At 40.4% G+C, this 26,789-nt stretch overlaps 1 protein-coding gene across 7 annotated transcripts; it reads right to left on the minus strand.

Moving 5' to 3' along the window:
- Positions 1–26,783, minus strand: LOC112239635 (nuclear GTPase SLIP-GC). 7 transcript variants are annotated; one of them, XM_042312527.1, is made up of 14 exons: positions 25,430–26,783; positions 24,594–24,788; positions 23,575–23,753; positions 13,974–14,019; positions 13,787–13,885; positions 10,264–10,363; positions 7,067–7,200; positions 6,805–6,986; positions 6,342–6,495; positions 6,107–6,233; positions 1,770–1,858; positions 930–1,062; positions 748–832; positions 1–650 (listed from the first exon to the last, which is right to left on the minus strand). In XM_042312527.1, the coding sequence occupies exons 1-8, from the start codon at positions 25,613–25,615 to the stop codon at positions 6,819–6,821; spliced, it is 1,107 nt and encodes a 368-aa protein (XP_042168461.1). In that variant the 5' UTR covers positions 25,616–26,783; the 3' UTR covers positions 1–650; positions 748–832; positions 930–1,062; positions 1,770–1,858; positions 6,107–6,233; positions 6,342–6,495; positions 6,805–6,818. The 7 variants fall into 7 exon arrangements, with proteins under 7 accessions (XP_042168461.1, XP_042168460.1, XP_042168465.1 ...); XM_042312526.1 differs by having other exon boundaries at positions 1,770–1,878; XM_042312529.1 differs by lacking the exons at positions 1–650; positions 748–832 and having other exon boundaries at positions 985–1,060; positions 1,770–1,878.
- Positions 26,784–26,789: the final 6 nt, after the last annotated feature.

Consider the following 26,789-nt stretch of genomic DNA (forward strand, 5'->3'; position numbering starts at 1 on the left):
ACATTGAGTATATAATATGTCAGGGATCAACACATTGAGTATATAATATGTCAGGGATCAACACATTGAGTATATAATATGTCAGGGATCAACACATTGAGTATATAATATGTCAGGGATCAACACATTGAGTATAGAATATGTAAGGGATCAACACATTGAGTATATAATATGTCAGGGATCAACACATTGAGTATATAATATGTCAGGGATCAACACATTGAGTATATAATATGTCAGGGATCAACACATTGAGTATATAATATGTAAGGGATAAACACATTGAGTATAGAATATGTAAGGGATAAACATCTAGGAGCTATGAGTTCTCTGAGCATCATGGTGCATCTAATACGGAGTTGCATTTTTTCAGACAACTGATAGACCCTAAATGTTTAACCTGCTTATACCACGTTCATCACGTCAGTAAACATAAGAGTAATAACTATGGCAAAACTACTGATACTAACAACTACTGATTAATAAGCTACTGAAAATGTGATACATTTTTATAGCCAATTGTTTTGAATGGTTTACCATCATGTCACAACAACTGCTTACGACTCTTCTCAGCAGTCAGATTCAGCTTGTGCGATCTCTTAGAGCCAACATTTTGTAGTTCTCCATGTTTTTCAACTGCTCACTGACATCTGAAGTAAATCACAAGCATAACCTTCGGTCAGAAGTCAGGTAGGGGATATAGAACACAACAGGGCTAACATAAGAATAGAGCAATCTGTCATTTACCTGGGAGAGATAAACTGTTAGGTGTCTTCAGGGACCGCTTCAATGACTCCAGTAGTTCGGTTCTCAGCGTCTGCTCTATGTATTCCTATAACACATCAAATGTAGTCTGATCACTATTCCATGTTTTTTGCTGTCATTTTGTGTTGATTAATCATTTTAATGGTGATATAAAATCTACAAACCCTCAGGTTCTCAAAACCTTCCAACATCTTTTTCTGAGCATTGTCAAACATGAGGTTTTCGATGAGTCGATGTGCTTGACCAGCAGTTCCTGAGTCTTCGTCAAGGTTCCCTTTCCAGATATGTTTGAAGCCTCTTAAAACATGAGATGATCTATTATACATGATACATACACTGAGCATACAAAACATTAGGAACAAGAGCCTCAATTCATTAGGGTATGGACTCCACAAGGTGTTGAAAACGTTCCACAGGGATGCTGGCCCAAGGTTGACTTCAATGTTTCCCACAGTTGTGTCAAGTTGGCTGGATGTCCTTTGGGTGGTGGACCATTTTTGATACACACGGGAAACTGTTGAGAATGGAAAACCCAGCAGCTTTGCAGTTCTTGACACACAAACCGGTGTGCCTGGCACCTACTACCATACCTGGTTCAAAGGCACTGACATCTTTTGTTTTGCCTGTTCACCCTGAATGGCACACATACACAATACATGTCTCAGTTGTCTCAAGACTTCAAAATCCTCCTTTAACCTGTCTCCTCCCTTTCATCTACTGTGTGAAGTTCATTTAACAAGTGACATCAATAGGGGATCATAGCTCTCAGCTGCATTCACCTGGTTAGTCTATGTCATGGAAAGTGAATGGAAACGTTTTGTACACTAAGTGTATGTATTATCCACTTCAATACAACAGTCGTAAGGAAAAATGGATTGTAATAAAGTAATCATCACAGCTAGGTTTAAATAATCAAATATTTAATTAGAAGGTTTGGTATTACCTTTAGTCAAATCTTGCTGTCTAATGATTCTTAGTTCCTCATAATCAAACTGGTGACTCACCCTCATAACATGGGCACATTATGGTCTTGACTTCGTCAGTCAGAGATTCATAAATCACTTTCTTCTTCAGGAGGACATCTCGCTTCAGTCTATCCTTCAAAACATTTTCCTTTTAGATGTAGAAGAGATTTAAAATTCAGGCACATTTTTGTCTTGTAATTAATGTGCCTTGCTTTTCTGTTATTATTATTATTCTTTGGCCCACTATTGCTCAACTGTTTAATCTCTTCAAAATGCATATGAGTTGACACTTAATAGCCACATTTTGTTACTAATAGCATTCTCACTTAACATTAAACTATTATTGTTCCTGTGTAATAAACAAATGACTTTGAGCATTTTATTATCATGTTGTTTCATAATACTTTGGTTATTGCATTTTAATTGCATAGTAATGAGCTGAAAGTTTTGTTACTACCATACACACATTTTCCTATTTTCACTTATGTAATAAGTAATAACATTTTAGGACAGTTTCAAAAGTCTTATGTAACAACAATGTTGCTATACTTATAATCACAAAATGTTTACACGTTTACGAACTTGATGTAAAATGTTACTGTATTACCCTATGTCTCATTCATTGTGAAAATGTATATTTGTTAGGAATTTTGAATCTGCAAAAGTGGTTAACTGTAATGTTGAGGTGATTCCATGTCCGTTAATTGTAGGCTAAAGGCTATATTAAGTTTCTTATCTAAGAGCCCTCCGAACCATGTGCTTATAATTATATAGTTAGACTTATTCAACTAACTTTTGTCGTTTTTGGTTCTTCATCAATATTTGCCATAATTGCATATATTCAAATATGCTTTTAGTTGAAACTCTATATAAACTATACTGAACAAAAATATAAATGCAACATGCAACAGATTTGACTGAGTTACAGTTCATATAAGGAAATCAGTCAATTTAAATCCCAATCTATGGATTTCACATGACTGGGAATACAGATATGCATCGGTTGGTCACAGATACCATAAAAAAAAAAGGTAGGGCGTCGATCAGAAAACCAGTCAGTATCTGGTTTGACCACCAAGACAGTAGTGACCACCAAGACAGAGTGACCAGCAAAACAGTAGTGAAGAGGGCATGACAACCTATTCCCCCTCAGGAGACTGAAAAAATTTGGCTTGTGTCCTCAGATCCTCAAAAAGTTCTACAGCTGCACCATCGAGAGGATCCTGACCAGTTGCTTCACCGCCTGGTATGGCAACGGCTTGGCATCTGACTGTAAGGTGCTACAGATGGTAGTGAGTACGGCCCAGTACATCACTGGGGCTAAGCTTCCTACCATCCAGGACCTACATACTAGGCGCTATCAGAGGAAGGCCCCAAAAAATGTCAAAGACTCCAGTCACCCAAGTCATAGATTCTTCTCTTTGCTACCGCACGGCAAGCGGTACCGGAGTGCCAAGTCTTGGACCAAAAGGCTTCTTAACAGCTTCTACCCCCAAGCCATAAGACAGCTGAACAATTAGTCAAAAGGCCATCTGGACTATTTACATTGACACGCCTCCTTCCCATTGTTTTTACACTGCTGCTACTCACTGTTTATTATCTATGCATAGTCACTTTACCCCTACCTACATGTACAAAATAACTCAACTAACCTGTACCCCCGCACATTGACTCAGTACCGGTACCCCTTGTGTATTGCCTCGTTATTGTTCATTTTTATTGCGTTGCTTTGTATTTTTATTTGACTATTTTTACTTTAGTTTATTTAATAAATATTTTCTTAACTCTTTCTTGAACTGCATTGTTGGTGAAGGTCTGTAAGTAAGCATTTCACTGTAAGGTCTACTACACCTGTCTTATTCAGAGCATGTGACAAATAACATTTGATTTGATTTGATTTGCCTCACGCAGTGCGACATCTTCTTTGCATAGAGTTGATCAGGCTGTTGATTGTGGCCTGTGGAATGTTGTCCCTCTCCTCTTCAATGTCTGTGTGAAGTCGCTGGACATTGGCGGGAACTGGAATATGCTGTCGTACACGTCGATTCAGAGCATCCCAAACATGCTCAATGGGTGACATGTATGATGAAGAACTGAGACATTTTACGGTTCCAGAGATCCTTGCGTCTTGGGGCCGTGCATTATCATGCTGAAATATGAGGTGATGGCAGTGGATGAATGGCACGACATGGGCCCTCTATCAGGAATCAAGGTAAGACCCAAGTGCAGACTGTGTGAAGTAACAATGATTACTGTAACCATCGGGGGAAGGCAAACGACAGGTCAAGGCAGGCAGGCTCAGGGTCAGGAACAGGCAGAGTTCAGTAATCCAGAGGTGGAGCAAAGGTACAGGACGGCAGGCAGACTCAGGGTCAAGGACGGGCAGAGTGGTCAGGCGGGCAGGTACAGGGTCAGGGCAGGCAAGGGTCAAAAACCAGGAGGATGAGAAAAAGAGAGGCTGGGAAAAGACAGGAGATGACAGGACGAACACTGGTAAGCTTGACAAACAAGACAAATTGGCAACAGACAAACAGAAAAAAACAGTTATAAGTGCACAGGGGATAATGGGCGACGCCTGGAGGGGGTGGAGACAATCACAAATACAGGTGAAACAGATCAGGGCCAGCCTCAGGGTCAGCCTTAGGATCTCGTCACGGTATCACTGCACATTCAAATTGCCATCGATAAAATGCAATTGTGTCCGTTGTCTGTAGTTTATGCTTGCCCATACCATAACCCCACTGCCACCATGGAGCACTCTGATAACAACGTTAACATCAGGAAATTGCCCACACTACACCATGGTCTGCGGTTGTGAGGCAGGTTTGACATATTGCCAAATTCTCTAAAACAACGTGGGTGGTGGCTTATGGTAGAGAAATTAACATTAAATTATCTGGCAACAGCTCTGGTGGACCTCCATGCAGTCAGCATGTCAATTCTTCAGACATCTGTAGTATTGTTGTGTGACAAAACTGCACATTTTGAAGTGGCCTTTTATTGTCCCCAGTACAAGGTGCACCAGTGTAATGATCATGCTGTTTAATCAGTTTCTTGATAGGCCACACATGTCAGGTGGATGGCAACGGAGAAATGCTCACTAACAGGGATATAAACAAATTTGTGCACAGAATTTTTGCAAAATAAGCTTTTTGTGAGTATGGAACATTTCTGGGATCTTTTATTCATGCTCATGAAACATGGGACCAACACTTTACATGTTGCAACTATTCAGCTAAGTAATTGAAAATATTATATATTCAAATAAACTACAAAATACAACTATATTCTGCCCAAACTACAAAATACAACTATTTTCTAATACTGTAAACACTTTAACTTCTGACAAAAATTTAGACCACTTTCCCAACAAGTTAGGCAATAACTTAGAGACTATGAAATATTTGTCTATGCCTCTGCTGTTCAGCAATCAGACTACCAATCCACAAAACACATGTTTTAGTAACTGTGTAAAATACTGTTTTCTCTCAACCTTTAGAAACTGCTATTTTAACCACCTTCCCAACAACTTAGACAGACAATTTAGAATTTACAGAATCTTTGGCTATTTCTCTGCTATTCTAATTATCAATCAGAACAGAAATATCCTGAACCAATTAAGAGATGCATCTATTTTAGTAACTGCATCCAACTATTTAAATAATTGCCATGGAACATTCAGAATGTTTTAATTATAGCATAGGGAGAGAACATTATAAGACTTGATTGACCACACAGCTCACTCCAACTCACTAAAATAACAAACCCACACTACAATAATAACCTCTCTTACTATAGAAAATATGATTACCTACTACTATACAACAGTCACTAGGCTACACAACAGTCACTAGGCTATTGCAACTACCATTGAATTTACCACAGTGAGTTTGCTACCGGGCAGCCGGGCCATGGCATATTCCCTATATTCCCACCGTACTGGATGGGGTAATCAATTAACTAGGTGCCGGCCATTTCTGTGAGCCAGTTGCACATCTCTCACTCGCTGTATCATCTTGGTGGAAAAAGTCACACCCATAATACATGCTGATTCAATGGACTGGATAATGTCTGACATTATGATAGTACCTACATGTTTCACTGTGAGAGCACCATTGTAGTTACAGTAACAAGCTTACATATACATGAACACACTCAGAGCAAAAACATTGTCAACCTCTGTTGCATTCCACTAAATGCTAACCGGATACTATAAATACAGTCACTACTTCTACTAAAAGACATTGGCTTTTCTACTAGCATAAAAATAATTTTGGACAGATGAAGCAAGCACAACATATTCTTCAGGAAAATTACCCTATCTAGTCAAATAAATCATGCTTGCAGTGTGCCAAGGACAAATCACACCACTATACCTCGGTGGTGAGAAACATCAGATACAGAGACATGGGGGTGTTCTCCCACTCCTTGGCCATGCTGTCTGAGATGATGCTGAAGTTGCAGATCTTCTCATAGATTGATTCTCCTGTTGTTCCAGCATTTCTTTGAAACAAGAAATTATAACCACACCATTAGTTGTCCTTTATTCAAATAGAGATAATGGATTGACTAATGTGAAACAATACTTGGCTTTGTGAGAATAGTACTTACGGGAAAATTACAGCAAATCTCTCATTTATGGCAGTGTACATAGATTCGACCAACGTTGTGTTGAGGTCTGTGATGTCTCCATTTGTTGACCTACAGAACCCTTATTCCTGCATAAAGATGACAATGTACGATGGTATCCTCTGCCATCCTTCCTCTAAAAAAAAGGACAATGGAAAAATATTAGCATATGCTATCAAAAACAAGAAGGACCAAGGCATTCTTCTAGCAATTAAACTGTAAATGATTTAGTTGTGTTGCTGACATGTACAATGGAACAACATGTATAAAACTCTGATTCATTCAGCATGTTTAGCTTTCATCCAGGACTCTCTGACAAGGTGTAGACATACCAAATTGCGTTCTAATTAGAATGTGATTGCTTTGATAGGTATCACAAGAGTTAAGATAACTAGCTACTGTACATACAGTGTATAAACATGATTTTCAGTTAGCTTAAACTCACTGCCTCTGGTGTGATTACTTTGTCCTTGGCAATCTGCAAGCATGACTTTTCTGACTTGGCAACTCCCTCTGACAGGAGTTTTTAAGGTCGTTGTAATGTTTTGTCATGAGGGATGTGATGGTAGAAAGCTGCTCCTCCAGTGATTCCTTTAGCAGTTGGTACATGTTTGATTTCTTCTCAACCTAAGACACAAGACACAAAATCAAAGAAGGACAATTCATTCACAACTTACTTTCACGAGATAGATTTTTGCATGTCATACCATCATCATGTCGTTGGAGTTGGCCGCTTTGATCAAAGAGAGGATCCCATAGACTCCAGATACATAGTTTTTAACTGTAGTCTTTGAGTGTCTCTCATTCATATCCTTCAGAACTTGTTTGAGTTGTGGTATCTCTGCAACATTAGTGACAAAAGTTGTTATAATTTGACATACAATAAGATATACAAGATCTGTTTGTCCGTCTCTGAAACCCTAGCCTCAGGTACCAAATTTGTAGGTAGAGTACATACATTCAATTTAGCTAGTTAATCACAGCATAATCTCGGACACCCAGAACTAAAATCTTAAGTAATTGCTTCAGATGCTCGATTAAGTTCTGTGGGGAGACGTGTTAGAAAATACCCCTATGGGGAAAAAAACATGAATTTCATGTGATCTTATATAAATTTCATGTGATAACATGAAACTACACGTGAAAACATTTGAGCACGTGAAAACATGATCCCATGTGAAAAATGTGACAACAGGGGATATATTTATTTAACATGTGATACCATGAAACTACACGTGACAACATAGGAACCTTTTTCACATGTGAACTGCAAATTTGACATGTGAATCTGCAATTCACATGAGGTGAAAACATTTTATGTGAAAAGCAGGTGTTAACAAGTGAACTCTATATTCAGCACATGTGGTTTCATATGTGAACAACTGACCTCACGTCTCTTTTGTTTTCACATGTGAAAATTTCGGCACGTGAAACTGCAAATTTCATCTGAAGTAATTCACTGGTATGGGAGTTTTAAGGTAAGTGGTATGCTGTTCAGCTAAAATAGTGTACAAATCTTTAATAAATGACAATATGATTAGATTTGACATAATCACTTAAAAAACTTATCTTGGCTTGGGGAAGAATTTTGACGTCTGTATGAAAAGTGTGCCCAAAGTAAACTGCCTGTTACTCAGGCCCAGAAGCTAGGATATGCATATAATTGGTCAATTTGGATAGAAAAACACTAAAGTTTCTAAAACTGTTAAAAATAGTGTTTGTGAGTATAACAGGACTGATATGGCAGGCGAAAACCTGAGGAAAATCCATCCAGATTTGTGGGTATTTTCCATTGAATGTCTATAGAGTATCTAATGGTTTGGACCCAGATTGCAGTTTATATGGCTTCCACTAGATGTCAACAGTCTTTAGACATTGTTTCAGGCTTTTTCTGAAAAATGAAGAAGAATGAGACCTTTCTGTCTGTGGACTGAGGAAGAATACAGAGCTTTTTCCTTTCTATTGAAGACGCTATTGTCCAGTTGAAATATTCTAGATTATTTAGACAATTGACATCCTGAGGATTAATTATAAACATCTTTTGACAAGTTTCGACGAACTTTACAGGTACTATTAGGATGTATTTGTCTGCATGTTTTGACCTCTGAGCCAGTGGATTACTGAACAAAAAGCGCCAACAAAACAGAGTTTTTGGGATATAAAGAGGGACTTTTCGAACAAAAAAACATTTATTGTGTAGCTGGGACTCTTGTGACTGCAACCAGATGAAGATCTTCAAAGGTAAGTGATTAATTTTATTGCTCTTTCTGACTTTTGTAATCCCTTTACTTGGTTGTAAAATGTTTGTATGCTTTTGTAAGCGTGGCACTGTCCTCAGATAATAGCATGATATGCTTTCGCCATAAAGCCTTTTTGAAATCTGACAAAGCAGCTGGATTAACAAAAGTTCATCTTTAAGCCAATGTTTAACACATGTATTTTTTATTAATGTTGACTATTTCTGTATTTTGAATTTGGCGCTCTGCAATTTCACCAGATGTTGTTGAGGTGGGTTGCTAGCGTAACGCCTGCGCCAGAAAGGTTCATACTGAGTTTTCAATATGAACCCACCTGGAATTTGAACTCACAGCCTCTAGGATACGATGCGCCACAAATTCTTCAGCATTGTCAGAATTCCCCAACAGATTCATTACCTATAATGCATCTCTGCACTTAGTGAAATAGTGCACTGCTATTTTAGTTATCAGTTCATTTGACTATTCTATCTATTTATTTCAGCAATTTTAATGTTTTCTGTAGCTGTCTAATGTTGGTGGGGCATATTATTCTGTTTTAATGTTACTCCTGAATCACTATGATACATGTAATAGTTTTCTTGATTTTATTATATACAAAGTTAAGATTTACTTTGAAGTCCATACTGTAGGAATACAGGTGAAATTAGTTATTGACACAGACATGGTGGAGTAGCAAGAAGATCAGAATGCCATGAACTTAGAAGCTGTGAGTTCAAAGCATATGTGAGGACATGTTGAATAATAATTACTGTGTAAATAAACACACCATTTCGTCAAAGTATGTCAAATATGTAAGTTGAAAGTGCTGCAGCTATTTTGTGACTTTATGGGGACATCCTAAATACTTTTTTTTTTTTGTTTGCAGGGCATCATGTGAAAATTTGAATCCACATGTGAAAACTTAGGTGATCACCCACATATCCTCATGTGAAATATCATTACATGTAAAGTGTTCCAAAACCACACGGTTTCACATTATTTCCCATGTGAAATAACACTTTCATGTGATTTTCCAAATGTGAAATCATGCGGTTTTTCTGTGAGGGTATACTACGAAGACTAGGGAAGTCTCAACCCTGCTAAAGATGAGAGCACCTCTGAAAATGTGATTTGTCCATATGATCAATGATAAAAAATCAGCACACTGGAACAAAGTTCCTTGTTACTCTTTGCATCCCACAGTCTGTCAACAGATGCTACTACTATTTATGTTACATACACTTGTCCAATAGAGATTAATCACAGCACAAAACACAGTATTGTTTTTAAAAGGTGAAGAGCATAGGTAGGTTAAACAATTTCAGTTGAACGAGTTGAATGAACATTGAAAAATATTGAAGCCACAAATATTTCATTTTTGCAGGGGTTACTGCGGCATTTTAGCGACAATGTTACATTTTTTTGTTGTTGTTGCTATTCTTGCTACATGTAATAAAAGCTTTAATAGTCACATGATTATCTGTAATGGCAGGTTAGACCCAAAACAGTTACTTTCGTTGCTAGTCACATCCTTCTCAGGCTGTTAGCTTGTGTTAGCCAATGTTCATGGGTTACAGAAAACAAATGGAATGTGTACGCTTCTTTTAGCTAACATTGGCCTTTGGTTTTGCCTTGTTGAAAGCATCTCATGTCAGCACTTATCTTACCAGTTTGTTCGTATTCCAGAATGTTTTCCCCATCATTCTGATATTCCTCAGCACTCACTGTAAACACCTGGAAGATGTTTTCCATTTGAATGAAAGGTTTCTGGAAGGGTTATATGAGAAAAACAAAATAAATTATACGTTTAGCTTGTGATGCTTTGAAATAGCTCGGCTTCACCTCGTACCCATGGCTGCAGCACAGCCATGCTTAAACACAAGGCATTTGATAGAATGGAGTATATTTAGTATATTTTGTATAAATATATATATATATTCTCTTAGAGTTTACATATACACACAGTTAAGGGTTAAGTCCAAATGAAATTACCATTGTCTTTGCTGCACAGGTTTGCCGAAGTGGGACCACAATTATTCAAGTCACAAGCAAGTCTCAAGTCACAAGGTCTGAGTCTCAAGTCGAACCCCAAGTAGAACGGGTCAAGACTCGGGTCAAGTCCAAGTCGTACATTCTAAGAGCAAGTCAAGTCGAACCGAGTCACAAGTTTTCAAGTCAAGTCTCAAGTCCAGTAAAAAAAAATCTATAAATGCAACGATTGTTCAACTACAATCTTTGTCTATTTGATTATTTTGTCAACAACACATTTTGATTAGCCTATGTTATTTTGTAGCAGTCATAAGGGCATGAAATCAGCAGAAGGCAAGGCAGGTTCATGTGCTCAGAGCGTAGATTTATTTACAGGTCTTGGTGATCCAATGGTGAAAGCGCCATTTCATACAAAATATACAAGTAGACTGAGCAAATATACACGGACAATAGCCCAAAAGAAATAGCCTCTTTATCAGGATTAACCTGTCCTATCTGAACAAGCATAGGTACAGGGCAAGACTGTACTGGGCAAAACTGTACAGCCTCCCCTTGAGAAACCAAATGTAATGTGTCTGGCCGGTGTGTTTACGGACATATTCAATCAATCCCTATACCAGTCTGCTGTTCCCACATGCTTCAAGAGGGCCACCATTGTTCCTGTTCCCAAGAAAGCTAAGGTAACTGAGCTAAACGACTACCGCCCGTAGCACTCACATCCGTCATCATGAAGTGCTTTGAGAGACTAGTCAAGGACCATATCACCTCCACCCTACCTGACACCCTTGACCCACTCCAATTTGCTTACCGCCCAAATAGGTCCACAGACGATGCAATCTCAACCACACTGCACACTGCCCTAACCCATCTGGACAAGAGGAATACCTATGTGAGAATGCTGTTCATCGACTACAGCTCGGCATTCAACACCATAGTACCCTCCAAGCTCGTCATCAAGCTCGAGACCCTGGGTCTCGACCCCGCCCTGTGCAACTGGGTACTGGACTTCCTGACGGGCCGCCCCCAGGTGGTGAGGGTAGGCAACAACATCTCCTCCCCGCTGATCCTCAAAACTGGGGCCCCACAAGGGTGCGTTCTGAGCCCTCTCCTGTACTCCCTGTTCACCCACGACTGCGTGGCCATGCACGCCTCCAACTCAATCATCAAGTTTGCGGACGACACAACAGTGGTAGGCTTGATTACCAACAACGACGAGACGGCCTACAGGGAGGAGGTGAGGGCCCTCGGAGTGTGGTGTCAGGAAAATAACCTCACACTCAATGTCAACAAAACTAAGGAGATGATTGTGGACTTCAGGAAACAGCAGAGGGAACACCCCCATCCACATCGATGGAACAGTAGTGGAGAGGGTAGCAAGTTTTAAGTTCCTCGGCATACACATCACAGACAAACTGAATTGGTCCACTCACACAGACAGCATCGTGAGGAAGGCGCAGCAGCGCCTCTTCAACCTCAGGAGGCTGAAGAAATTCGGCTTGTCACCAAAAGCACTCACAAACTTCTACAGATGCACAATCGAGAGCATCCTGGCGGGCTGTATCACCGCCTGGTATGGCAACTGCACCGCCCTCAACCGTAAGGCTCTCCAGAGGGTAGTGAGGTCTGCACAACGCATCACCGGGGGCAAACTACCTGCCCTCCAGGACACCTACACCACCCGATGCTACAGGAAGGCCATAAAGATCATCAAGGACATCAACCACCCGAGCCACTGCCTGTTCACCCCGCTGCCATCCAGAAGGCGAGGTCAGTACAGGTGCATCAAAGCTGGGACCGAGAGACTGAAAAACAGCTTCTATCTCAAGGCCATCAGACTGTTAAACAGCCACCACTAACATTGAGTGGCTACTGCCAACACACTGTCAATGACACTGACTCTACTCCAGCCACATTAATCATGGGAATCGATGGGAAATGATGTAAATATATCACTAGCCACTTTAAACAATGCTACCTTATATAATGTTACTTACCCTACATTGTTCATCTCATATGCATACGTTGATACTGTACTCTATATCATCGACTGCATCCTTATGTAATACATGTATCACTAGCCACTTTAACTATGCCACTTGGTTTACATACTTATCTCATATGTATATACTGTACTCGATATCATCTACTGTATCTTGCCTATGCTGCTCTGTACCATCACTCATTCATATATCCTTATGTACATATTCTTTATCCCCTTACACTGTGTATGACAGTAGTTTTTTTTGGAATTGTTAGTTAGATTACTTGCTCGTTATTACTGCATTGTCGGAACTAGAAGCACAAGCATTTCGCTACACTCGCATTAACATCTGCTAACCATGTGTATGTGACAAATAAAATTTGATTTGATTTGATTTGATTTGATAACAGGAGCTCAAACAGGTAGACCTACAAAATAGAAGCACTTGGCCCCCAGGACCATACAATTACCCAATTGGCAATTACAATGATATTTCAACACCATGCATACATGGAACAATCATTTTCTCTTATTCAATATTCTGACTTAAATGAGTGGAGCACAGGCCACATAGTCTACTTCTATGGTCACTGAGGCATGCATGCTCCTATTACGCAAAACAAAAATGACAGAGACATAGGATACAAACACATGGAACTCTGACATAAAAAAAATATGAACAAAGAAAACCATGCACCTGATCCTATAGCAAAGTCACCTGATCCTATAGCAAAGTCACCTGATCCTATAGCAAAGTCACCTGATCCTATAGCAAAGTCACCTGATCCTGTAGCAAAGTCACCTGATCCTATAGCTGTACAGAAAATCTGCACTCTGTTTGCTAGCTCCCGACCTGTGTTGATTGACAGTTTTCTGGTCCAATCAGAGTATAGAGTGTGCATTTCACTAGCCAATCTGTTACAGTTTTTTTGTTGTTGCAAGAATGACGCCGTGGCTACTGTCTCTGGCTGCATGTAGAATAATCCACATAGACTCTGTGCCACAAAATGTTTGACAAAACCTGGCCCGATAATTTCAAATCATCGGTCTCAAGTCAAAGTCGAGTACAGAGTCTTGAGGCTCCAACTCCAAGTCAAGTCTCAAGTTATTGTATTTTCCATCAAGTCAAGTCTCAAGTCATCAAATTTGTAACTCGAGTCCAAGTCATGTGACTTGAGTCGACAACTCTGCACCTTTGTAATGTGAACATAAAAACTAACCTTTTTCACAACTTCGTTGTTGAACCTCTCTCCCAACATTATCTTAGCTTGTTCATTTCTGTGCTGGATGCAGCCTCGCTTCTTCTCATTATCTTCTTTCTGATTAAATGCAAAATATAGAACATTATCATTCAGACAGTTTTCAAGGATCTTTACATCAGTTTTAACTAGTGTGGGTGTTGATTACCTTTTCAAGGTAGAGTTGCAGTTCAGTGTTCTTTAAATCTGGTGATCTAGAATTGTAGTACTTATATTAGAAATGTAAATTGCACTGTTGGCACATACATTATAGCTGTGTTGCTCGATTGTTCCACTATACATTGTGTACTTTGCAGACCTGCACGTGGCATGCATCATTTTAAGAATTTGCTAATAAATAATATGGATAGCTGACTTATCTAAATCAATTCTGAGGCAACGACTACTCTTCCCAGAGTCCAAGCAGGAAACAAAACGTATTCAATACAAAATATTCATAAATATACGTAGCACTACATTTCCATTATAATTGTGTCATTCTTCAGACACTCCCATCCAGAGCAACCCACAGCTAGTCCATTCATCTTAAAAGTTGAGCTGACAGGTGTTTTACACTGTTTCGCTATGGCTTTAGTCCTCTATCTAGCAAGAAGGACATATTTTATTAATGTAATAGTGTCCCCCTCCCTCCCTTTCACTTTCACCTGGAATAGTTTATTTGTCTGGGAATAAAATCCTTTTCAACCCATATGATCTGGTAAACAACACAAGTATAATAAAACATGCAAATGTGATGATATGCTAAAACTAATATTAAATAAGCCTTTTCATATCATTATAATATATAGTTATAATAGTTTAGGGATCCAGAGTGGCACAGTGGTCTTAGGCATTGCATCTCAGTACTAGAGGTGTCACTACATACCCTGGTTCAATTCCAGGCTGTGTTGTGATTGGGAGTCTCATAGGGAGGCACAAAATTGGCTCGGCGTCGTTAGGGTTTGGCTGTGGTAGGCCGTCATTCTCCTTAGCATAGTGTTTTATTTTTTGGTTATTCATTCTCAAGCTTTAAAAACGAAGCCTGCAATATTTTAGTAGCCTAGCTAGGGCTGTGTCTGTACACTTTCCTTGCGCTGTAAATGGGACACAGAAAAGCAGCACAGTTCACTTTGAATTCACCTATCCCGAGCACACCAGGCTACAATTTCATAAAGTAGAGGACTCAACTGTTGACTCATTTACACTTGCTTGTGTGTATTAATTTAATAATTTAGTAGTATAATAAATACCCGCACGCAAATCCTTTAGTTTATAACTTTTTGACAACCAAGATTACATTTCTGTAGGCTACAGCAATGACTCATTGGAACTGAAACTCATTATGGACATTGAGCCTAAAACATGGACATTAAGCCTACAAAATGGTAATTTAGCCTACAACATGTTTAAACTTTCGGGTTCAGTAGAAGATTCAATTTGTGCCATTAGTGATATTATGACACAGTGCATTGGCTGGCTTGTGTGTGAGTGGTATGTGGAGGTCTGGCTGGAGGGGTGTGTGTTATGCACTGCCGTTTGGCGTGCAGCACTTTGGCAGTGTTTGCTGTGACTTGTAGTGCAGAGCATAATGGGCGGTATGGAAGCGGCAAAAATGGAATGACAACCCAAATCATCTCGCAGGCCGGATAGAAATGTGTCAGGGACAAATTAGGGTTTGTATTTGAAACATGTAACATACATAACACAATGCAAAATATAATACAAAAGGTGTGCTTTTATCAGATATATCTAACTTCTTATGGGTCCTTGGGATGGTAGCGTCCCACTTGGCCAACACCCAGTGAAATTGCAGAGCGCGAAATTCCAAAATACTCAATTCAAATATTTAACATTCTTGAAAATGTATGTTATACATGAAAATAAAGCTTATCGTCTTGTTAATCCAGCTGCAGTGTCAGATTTCAAAAAGGCTTTACGGCGAACGCAAACCACGCGATTATCTGAGGACAGCGCTCAGCAGACAAAACATTACATACAGTTACCGGCTGTTACGGAATCAGGTATCCTGTGTGTGTGTGTGTGTGTGCTTTTCTCTCCTTCTCCCCTCACAGGTGAAAATCATCACTCCCCAATCAGTCACCAATCATCAATCAAAAGACACACCTCCTCCTGTTTCCTACCCAATCACAGTTCCTTTCCCTTGGTTTAAAATCCCTGTCAGTTGTATGCTCTAGAGCTCAATCTCTCTGTAAATGCCATGTCTGTAGATCTCTCTGTTTCACTCTCTCTTTATGTATTAACCTCTCTTTTGTTTGAGCACCTCCATATCACTTTGTCCTCACCTGTGAGTATTGTTTTTGGTTATGGTGTTTGTGTTTGTTTGCTGGTGGGAAAAGGGGGAACTAAGACAAGTCGCCCATGGGCATACACTACCCGTAGGTAAACTTTGTTAAATACCTTAGTTAGAACTGGGCGGACCACCCGCTGTATTTTTGGTTAGTTAGTTAGCTGTTGTTGAAATAAGCTAGTCTAGCTTAGGGGTGTTTTTGGATGCTTATTGTTTCTTTCCTTGGGTCCAGCTCAGCCCCTTTTCCTACTCCCTCCATTACCGTGTGTTTACTAATAAACCCTGAGTTTGACGGTAGATTTCAGTTGTCGTGGTTATTTCGTTCTCACTTTTACTTTGTCACTATTATAAATTGCATGAGTTATGTTACGGGTCTCGTTACCATCACCCCTAGACTGTCGGGCCAAAAGGGATTCGTAACATAAGATACAGTTACCGGCCATGTAGATTAGTCACGAAAGTCAGCCAATCATCAGCCAATCATCAGTTATATGTGGCAGTGCTGGGCATGTTAAGAGCCCTTCCCTACTAGCATTTAAGAGCAGTTGGAGGCCACGGAAGGAGTGTTGTATGGCATTGAAGCTTGTTTGGAGGTTTGTTAACACAGGTTTGCTAACACAAGGAAGGGCCAGATGTATACAGAATGGTGTCGTCTGCGTAGAGGTGGATCAGAGAATCACCAGCAGCAAGAGCGACATCATTGAAATATACAGAGAAAAGAGTCAGCCCGAGAATTGAACCCTGTGGCATCCCCATAAAGACTGCCAGAGGTCCGGACAACAGGCTCTCCGATTTGACACACTGAACTCTCTCTGAGAAGTAATTGGTGAACCAGGCGAGGCAGTCATTTGAGAAACTAAGGCTATTGAGTCTGTCGATAAGAATGCGGTGATTGACAGAGTCGAAAGCATGGTCGATGAAAACGGCAGCACAGTTACTGTCTTTTATCTATGACGGTTATGATATCGTTTAGGACCTTGAGCGTGGCTGAGGTGCACGAAATGGTCGGTGATCTGTATTCCGCTATCAACCTCAGTAATTTACCATCGAGGATGTTGGTTCCAGGTGGTTTGCCCTTATTTGAAGCTGGCACATTTTCAACTCTTCCACACTAGCTTTGCGGAATTCAAAGCTACAATGCGTCTTTCATTATTTGGTCCGTTATGCATGGACATAAAGGCTCAGACGCGAGCTGCCCAGTGACGCGAGTCGAGGCAAGCAACACAAAAGCATGCACAAGAGCACCAGCTGTTCTGGATGACTGTGTGATAATGCTTTTGTTAGCCGATGTGAACAAAACCTTTAAACTGGTCAACATTCACAAAGCGCCTGGACCAGACAGATTACCAGGACGTGTACTCAAAGCATGCGCAGACCAACTGTCAAGTGTCTTCACTGACATTTTCAACCTCTCCCTGACTGAGTCTGTAATACCTACATGTTTCAAGCATCCTCCCGGACACCCTAGACCCACTCCAATTTGCCCCAACAGATCCACAGATGACACAATCTCAATCACACTCCACACCGCCCTTTCCCACCTCGTCAAAAGGAACACCTAGTATGTGAGAATAGCTCTTCATTGACTGCAGCTCAGCGTTCAACACCATAGTGCCCTCGAAGCTCATCACTAAGCTGGGACTAAACACCTCCCTCTGCAACTGGATCCTGGACTTCCTGACGGGACACCCCCAGGTGGTAAGAGTAGGCAACAACACGTCTGCCACTATGATCCTTAACCCTGGGGCCCCTCAGGGATGTCTACTTAGTCCCCTCCTGTACTCCCTGTTCATCCACGACTGCGTGGTCAAACACGACTCCAAACACGACTCCAACACCATCTTCAACCTCAGGAGGCTGAAGAAATTCGGCTTATCACCAAAAGCACTCACAAACTTCTACAGATGCACAATCGAGAGCATCCTGTCGGGCTGTATCACTGCCTGGTATGGCAACTGCTCCTCCCACAACCGTAAAGCTCTCCAGAGGGTAGTGAGGTCTGCACAACGCATCACCGGGGCAAACTACCTGCCCTCCAGGACACCTACACCACCCGATGTCACAGGAAGGCCATAAAGATCATCAAGGACAACAATCACCCGAGCCACTGCCTGTTCACCCCGCCATCATCCAGAAGGCGAGGTCAGTACAGTTGCATCAAAGCTGGGACCGAGAGACTTAAAAACAGCTTCTATCTCAAGGCCATCAGACTGTTAAACAGCCACCACTAACATTGAGTGGCTGCTGGCACATTTTCAACTCTTCCACACTAGCTTTGCGGAATTTACACATCTCATATGTATATACTGTACCCTGTATCATCTACTGCATCTTTATGTAATTTCTTTATTTTTTTATTTATTTTACCTGTAATTAACCAGGCAAGTCAGTTAAGAACAAATTCTTATTTTCAATGACGGCCTAGGAACAGTGGGTTAACTGCCTGTTCAGGGGCAGAACGACAGATTTGTACCTTGTCAGCTCGGGGTTTTGAACTCGCAACCTTCCGGTTACTAGTCCAACGCTCTAACCACTAGGCTACCCTGCTGCCTAGTCACTTTAAACTATGCCACTTTGTTTACATACCCTACATTACTCATCTCATATGTATATACTGTACTCTATACCATCTACTCCATCTTGCCTATGCCGTTCTGTACCATCACTCATTCATATATCTTTATGTACATATTCTTTATCCTTTTACACTTGTGTGTATAAGGTAGTAGTTTTGGAATTGTTAGGCTAGATTACTCGTTGGTTATTACTGCATTGTCGGAACTAGAAGCACAAGCATTTCGCTACACTTGCATTAACATCTGCTAACCATGTGTATGTGACAAATACATTTTATTTGATTTGATTGGAAGTTGGGCCGTACGTAGTGGTAGACCTGATCACAGACAGCGATGAGATGGCCTATAGGGAGGAGGTCAGAGAACTGGCAGTGTGGTGCCAGGACAACAACATCTCACTCAATGTGAGCAAGACAAAGGACCTGATCGTGGACTACAGGAAAAGGCGGGCCGAACAGGCCCCCATTAACCTCTCTGGGATATGTGGGACGCTAGCCTGGATAAAAGCCAGTGAAAATGCAGAGCGCCAAATTCAAATAAATTACTATAAAAATCAAACTTTCTTGAAATCACACATGTAAGATACCAAATTAAAGCTACACTTTTGTGAACATGTCAGATTTCAAAAGGCTTTTCGGCGAAAGCAAACGATGCTATTATCTGAGGATAGCACCTCTGTAAACAAAGAGAGAAAGCATATTTCAACCCTGCAGGCGCGACACAAAACGCAGAAATAAAAATATAATTACCTTACTTTTGACGAGCTTCTTTTGTTGACACTCCAATATATCCCATAAACATCACAAATGGTCCTTTTGTTTGATTAATTCCATCGATATATATCCAAAATGTCAATTTATTTGGCACGTTTGATCCAGAAAAACACCGGTTCCAACTTGCGCAACGTGACTACAAAATATCTCAAAAATGATCTGTAAAACTTTGCCAGAACATTTCAAACTACTTTTGTAATACAACTAGGTATTTTTTAACGTAAATAATCGATAAAATTGAAGACGGGATGATCTGTGTTCAATACAGGAGGAAAACAAACTGTAGCTAGCTTTCTGGTCACGCGCCTCTATCTAACAGTACACATCAAGTGAACCTCGTTCAAGATGGCCATACTTCTTCATTACACAAAGGAAAAACCTCAACCAATTTCTAAAGACTGTTGACATCCAGTGGAAGCGATAGGAACTGCAAGAAGGTCCCTTAGAATTCCCAATGAAATCTCATTGAAAAGAGAGTGACCTCCAAAATAAATATCTGAATGGTTGTCCTCAGGGTTTCGCCTGCTAAATAAGTTCTGTTATTCTCACAGACATGATTCAAACCGTTTTAGAAACTTCAGAGTGTTTCTATCCAGATCTACTAATAATATGCATATATTATCTTCTGGGGATGAGTAGCAGGCAGTTGATTTTGGGCATGCATTTAATCCGGACATGAAAATACTGCCCCTGTCACCAAGACGTTAACATTGATGGGGCTGTAGTGGAGCTGGTCGAGAGCTTCAAGTTCCTTGGTGTCCACATCACCAACAAACTATCATGGTCCAAACATACCAAGACAGTTGTGAAGAGGGCACGACAAAACCATTTCTCCCTCAGGAGACTGAAAAGATTTGGCATGGGTCCCCAGATCCTCAAAATGTTCTACAGCTGCACCATCGAGAGCATCCTGACTGGTTGCATCACCGCCTGTATGGAAACTGCTCAGCATCTGACCACAAGGCGCAACAGAGGGTAGTGCGTATGGCCCAGTACATCACTGGGGCCAAGCTTCCTGCCATCCAGGACCTATACAATAGGCGGTGTCAGAGGAAAGCCCATAAAATTGTCAGAGACTTCAGTCACCCAAGTTATAGTCTGTTTTCTCTGTTACCGCACGGCAAGCGGTACCAGAGCGCCAAGTCTAGGACCAAAAGGCTCCTCAACAGCTTTTACCCTCAAGCAATAAGACTGCTGAACAATTAATACAATCACCACTGGACAATTTACATTGATCACCCCTCCCCTCCCTTCTGTACACTCCTACTTCTAGCTGTTTACCCATTGGGGTGCGTAGAGACAGACAGTGCCTGCAATAGTTACATTTGTTCGAGCTAAAAAAGGAGTTCTGAAACTTTAGAAACCTGTTCTAGACCTCAGGTCGATCGTGCGTGGTGAGTTACGTGGCTCTAGAAGGTTCTCGGACCGAGAAACAGCCTCGTACATTTGCAATAACTTCAATTCATTTTTGCATCACGAAAATGACGACATTTAGAAATGTCCCAGAGTCACAAGACTAGGTGCATTGAAACCGGCTCGGCACATAGAGACGGACCCCAACGTTTCTGTCTGATTGCTCATTCAAGGCCACCGTAGCAAGGCATGGAAAAAGTGTTTTTTCAGCACCAATTAGGGTCTTGCTCGGGCACCGAATGACCTATCGAGCCGAAACTCGGGATTTGGGGTCGCCTCACATAGGCCTACACATAACATCAGAACTGGACCCGCAGCTAGAACGTAACTACGTGTTTTACGTTTTTATTATGTTTTATACTGAAGGCGCTTTGAATTATGGGCCTGCTCTGAAATATGTGATAGTTGGCTTCTAAATGAGTTGGAAAAAGTGGGTTTGGTGTCAATTGGTATCAGTTTGGTGTCAGAATGACATCTAATTGACTGATGGACAGTGACTTGCTGGTGACTATTGTACATTTGCAATATGTTTAAACAGTGAGGTACCATCACCAAAGTGACATTCTGAAATCAACCCTAACGAGGGATGGAGAGGAACCAGAATCACTGCCCAGCCATCCCGAGTTCATCGGGCCAGTCAATTGCGCATTCCTGTAGGATTTTTGAGCATGACAAATTCGTGATGGTACATGCCCATTGAAACATATTGCAAATGCACGTACACTTGCAATATGATTCAACAGTGAAAAAACATCACCAAATGGACATGATGAAGTCAACACAACGAGCGATGGAAAGGAACAACTATCACTGCCCGGCCATCCTGTGTTCATCAGGCCAGTCAAGGGTGTACTGCTCACAGAGGGCTTTCTACTAGGGCAAAACATCTCAGTGCTAACAGCTTAATCAGATTCTTAGGCACATGATTACTGCTGACAATAGCTGTCGGATTGACAGAGGCATTTAGAGGGACATACATTAGGTTACTTACGTTATGACTGCCAACACCCCTGGGAAAAATATACATTTGCAGCAGCACTACGACAGCTCAGCGACACAATGGTAGGGATTATCTGAGCAGGGCTTGGGTCACTGATAAGTCATTGTCTCAACACGGTCTCGAAATGCGAGGACAGGGTCCAGGCAAAAGATGATTTGGATGGACTCCATCATTCCTGTAGAGCATCTTCTGTTTCCAAAAGGTGTCAAAGTCATCTATTAAAGTTATGCTAACAGAGCTAGAGTAGTCTTTTAGCCAGATATGTAACGCCAGTAGTCTGTTCAATCTTTTGCTGCCACAGCCCATCGATATCACCGGTCCTGAAATAATCATCCACTTTTTGGAGTCTTTCAGAGTTTGAATCAGTTCTTTAAAATCCAGTTTCAGCAGTTCCGAGCTAGACCTCCTAATGTCGTGTGACCCCACATGGACTACGACAGTGTCAGCCCCCGGCAGCTGTCGTAGAACAGTAGGAAGCAGCCTAGTAATGTCCTGTACTCGTGCTCCAGGATAGCACAGGGTTTTTGCACTGTTTGTCACCATAGTGCTGCCGATGAAAACGGCCAGAGGAGATCCTGCAGTTTTTGCACCTCGAACCGGCCACAAAACCCATTGTGGCTAACGGTGGAGCTGGTGCATCAGACACCCTCGAGGTCTGGTTAGAGGAGAAGCGTAGCAGATCCGGGTCCGATTCAGAGTCCCCCAGGTATATCAGTAACAGTACTTATGTAACAATACGTCTAACAGTACTGTAAGCATACTTCTTATACTACCTACCCATATAGCTAGTTACTACACATGCATACAGTATCTTGCAAAACTATTCAGACCCTGTGGATTACTTCACATTTTATTGTGTTACAAAATGGGATTAAAATAGATCTAATTATATTTTTTGTCAACAATCTACTCAAAATACTCTGTAATATCAAAGTGGAAGAAATGCATATGTTTTACAATTTGTATCATGTTAAATATTAGCCACTATCGGGAGCCACCGTCAGTAATACCCACATACATTTATAAATGTCACTTAGAGTTTGTTTTCTTCAATTTGTAGCTTGCATTTTACCTTTCTTTCCTCTGTCAAATCTGTGTAAATTGTTCCTGAGGGTTGCTAGCATTATTGGATCATATTAGGCTAACGTTGTGCAATAATTTGGGACATGTAGCCTATTTGAATCATTATGGAACTCAGAACACATGTAGCAGGTTAAACCTGGAGCCTGGCACACGGTTCACGATGACTGGACCATTGACATACAGTTCCATGATTAGTGAGAATTAGGGTACATTAAAGGACTATTGTTCCACCCCTATTGTATACGTTTTTACCTTCAATTATTATTCAAACCTTATTGTGATTTGAACAATTGAATATGGCAACTTTAAGGATGAATCAAACCATCAATATATTTATTGCATAAAGACTCTCCAAACCTGTTTTTTTAAATGAATCATACATACTTCCCTAACCATAAAATGTGCTTAAATCATCAACAAGATCGGAGTATTTTTAAATCTACCAGCTGGTGCTGAAACGGAAACAAATATTCATAGAGTTTGTTCTTTCATTGATCCCTATATTCTGAACCAGTTCTCTCGATTTCTTAAGTCGGGAATCAGTCCGTATAGATTTCAGGGCACAAAGGATCACTGGTTTAAAAAGCAGGCAGTAAAATATATAATCCCCAGCTCACCCCAGGTAGTTCTTAGGGTTGATGTCATCTGTCTTGGTGCAGATGAAGGTGATACTCTCACATTCTCCACCTTGTATCAGATAACGGAAGCTGCTTTCCAAAATCATCCATGGCTCTCTTTCAGAGGCGGCCCGTTGGATGTCATTCACGATCCACACAGACGAGCACTGACTTAAATGCTTTAAAAATAGAGCATTAATACAAAAGTGCATGTTGATGTACTTTTCAGACACCTCAAAAGAAAATGAAAGGCTTTTACACCTTATTATATCAAAGTGGACAATCTGTCATTCAGTTGCCCATAACCTTGGCTTTACATTACTTGAGAAAGATATGAGCCGTTGTTATTGATTTTGTTTTGTTGATGAAGCGGAGGTGAGCAGCATTGTCCAACGTGGTAAAACATTATGCAGTACATATTCTGCTATTCTATTAAATTAGTATGTTGTTTGTAGCAACTCCTTTGCTGTTGTAATATTGTGTATGGAAATGGCAGATATGCCATTAAGGCTGGAATCCTTAATGGTGAAACTGCCATGTCCATTTGGGATATTACAAAAATAAACAAGTTAATGCAAACAACTCCGTTTTTCCCCCAGAGGGATCACTCCAGATTCAAGGCAAACTTTGACGGTTTTTGCAGGTCCCCAGGATGTCAGGAGACTCTGTCAAAACTGTCCATCAGACAAAAAAAAAAAAAAAAAAAAAAAAAAGAGTTCCCCGATCTGGGGAACCAGTCTATGGAGCTGATGCGCATGGTTTTACCCCACTGCTCACCTCCATTTGGATGCTCCTCACCTCCATTTAGTCAACAAAACAAGAAGACAACCAGTGGGGCTGTTTCACCTTCCACAGATCTCATTTTTAAGGATTCCAGCTTTAAAGGTGTGGATCTCTTGGCTGAAAATGTTGCAGGTCCTGGTAATATTTTACCAGTATTTTTCACATCATATTGCTCAGGGACATAGAAAGAAGTGCTAGTCATTATAAATGGCAGATTAGAGGGAAATTAATTATACCGATTTCCACATATCATCTCTGGTCTTGTTGCAGTCCCCAGTTCCAGGAAGATCCAACAGCACAATGTGTTCCAGAAGCTCTTTGGTGTTGGGCACCTTAATTGTCACACACTTCACAAGTGGCCAGTACTGTTTTGCTGCCATCTTATAATCACTCCTTGTGTAACAGGCAATCTTTCCAGAAAGCTCTGATGCCTGTCAGTGTCAAAAGCATAGCTCTCTCAAAATACACTTGTACATTATTTATTTTGTTGATCGACCCAGACATGTTTAAAGGTAGACTCAGCAAAATGACGTTGCAAAGAGCAGCACCACCAATATTAAAATTAACAAGATGCAAGACATGTGCAGGAGTTCGCTTCATGCTGTTCACAGCATGGTAGCCAGTGCACCAAAACAGCGACATCCTCACTTTTCAACGCTCTTAGAAATTGACCCACTATGCTGTTTATTTTCTGCATCTACATCCTATCGCTGAGTTTACCTCTAAGTGCATACTATTGCCTGTGATATTCAAAATATTCTCAATATGTGGGGAAAAACATCAGCCATGATGTCAGTTTATGTACAAACTAATACAATTATTTTGGGGAAATTAGATTCTTGTCATGTTCACAGATTTTTCAAGAGTCTCATTCTATTAATAAAATGTTCACTTCCCCATATATTTGTTAAATGTAAATATAATTAAAAGTAAACTAACAAGATTATCATTATTGACTAAAATAAAGGCAACCTGTGACATGAAAATCTGATTTAATTAATTAAATCGGTTCAATTAACCAATTAATCCGCATAGATTTCATAAATATATGTAAAAAAAAATATATTTTTACCGTGTTACATGAAACAGTCTTAACAGCATTTGTTGGTGATAGAAATTCTGGAATTTCTCGGAAATGCTCCCCTTTCATCAGGTCATTTAAGCTTTTCTCAACTCCATCTTTTCCGTAAAAGGCCTGCATTTTTGCAGTTGCCACCTTGACTAATTCTTCCTTTTTGTCATCATTTTCATCAGACATGACATCCTGATGAGATTTTATATCATTTTCCCATTCCTAAAACAAAAATAATAATGTGTGAATTGCATTTAGAGTATTCCACTTTTTTTGTGTTCATTTTCATTACTAACCATTGATTAATAATTGATGTATTCCTCTTTCACATTGCAATTACACTTTGGTAAGAATGGCCTGTCAGCCTACTAATGGAACACTTTATAAAATTATATTCAGATTTCAACTTAGGAACAAATCATTCCCCCATAGATAGTAGACTTACATGCTGTGCTCTTAATGCCACGAAGACATCACTTAACGCAGCTTGAACTGGCCCTCCCTATTTCAATTGACCCTTCTCTAAGCCCCTCCCCAAAATGTTGGGCCACCAATCGCAGCGCTCTGGTGGATAGCAACTGTTACTAACCAAGCTCACGTCTGGCCAGCCTCCAACAAGCTCTAGTTTCAAATGCAATGGAGCATTTTCATCCAAATATACAGTAAATTGTTTAAATAATTGAACAATGCACAAGGGTTGCACTGTTGGAGTCTGATTTTGTTGGAAAGGGGAGAAATTGTGCTTTACAATGGTATTGATAATACAGTTGATCTGGAAGTATTACGTTTTTTGGGTGCTAAAATAAGGTCAATTGTATGGAAAAGCGCGATGTACAAAAGTGAGTTAGTTTACGTTACATTTATTAGCTAGCTAGCGATTAGCATTAGTGGCTAACAATCAGCGGCTAACAAGATTTAGGAACAACTTGCTAAGAAAAGACAAACTAGCTGTTAGCAGATGTAAGAAACACAAGCTAATAGTGTATTATTGAATGCTAGTAGATTTAAATTAAGAAGCAAAGTGACAACTGCATTGCTGTCATCAACGTTGTTGCATATGCTGCATTGACCATGCAGACTGAACGAATGCAAGTGTCTCGTGGTCGAGGAAAAACAAATGCGCTCCTTCAGTGACAGGAGCCGGGGCTAGGTCTGTATGGAAAGCGGCATGGAGAGGGAGATGACTCAAAGTAAACTATAAAAATGGACGTTACACACTATGTATCACTTTTAACAAACCAAACAGTCAAATACCGTTATAGAAGGTAAAGTAAAAACCTAAACTGGTCCGTGCATCAATACCAGTATATTGCAAAATACTGTATACCGCCCAGCCATATACATTACCATATGTCAAGAT

Source organism: Oncorhynchus tshawytscha, unplaced genomic scaffold, assembly GCF_018296145.1.
Source record: "Oncorhynchus tshawytscha isolate Ot180627B unplaced genomic scaffold, Otsh_v2.0 Un_contig_5450_pilon_pilon, whole genome shotgun sequence".
Taxonomy (NCBI): Eukaryota; Metazoa; Chordata; class Actinopteri; order Salmoniformes; family Salmonidae; genus Oncorhynchus; species Oncorhynchus tshawytscha.

Bases quoted from the DNA above. Each gene is read 5' to 3' on its own strand.
- LOC112239635 (XM_042312527.1), bottom strand. From the start codon at position 25,615: ATGTCTGATGAAAATGATGACAAAAAGGAAGAATTAGTCAAGGTGGCA. The intron at 24,789-25,429 runs GTAAAAATATAT...TGACACTGACAG, and splicing joins AGACTGTTTCATGTAACACG to GCATCAGAGCTTTCTGGAAA. The intron at 10,364-13,786 runs GTTAGTTTTTAT...TAACCCTTCCAG, and splicing joins ACAACGAAGTTGTGAAAAAG to AAACCTTTCATTCAAATGGA.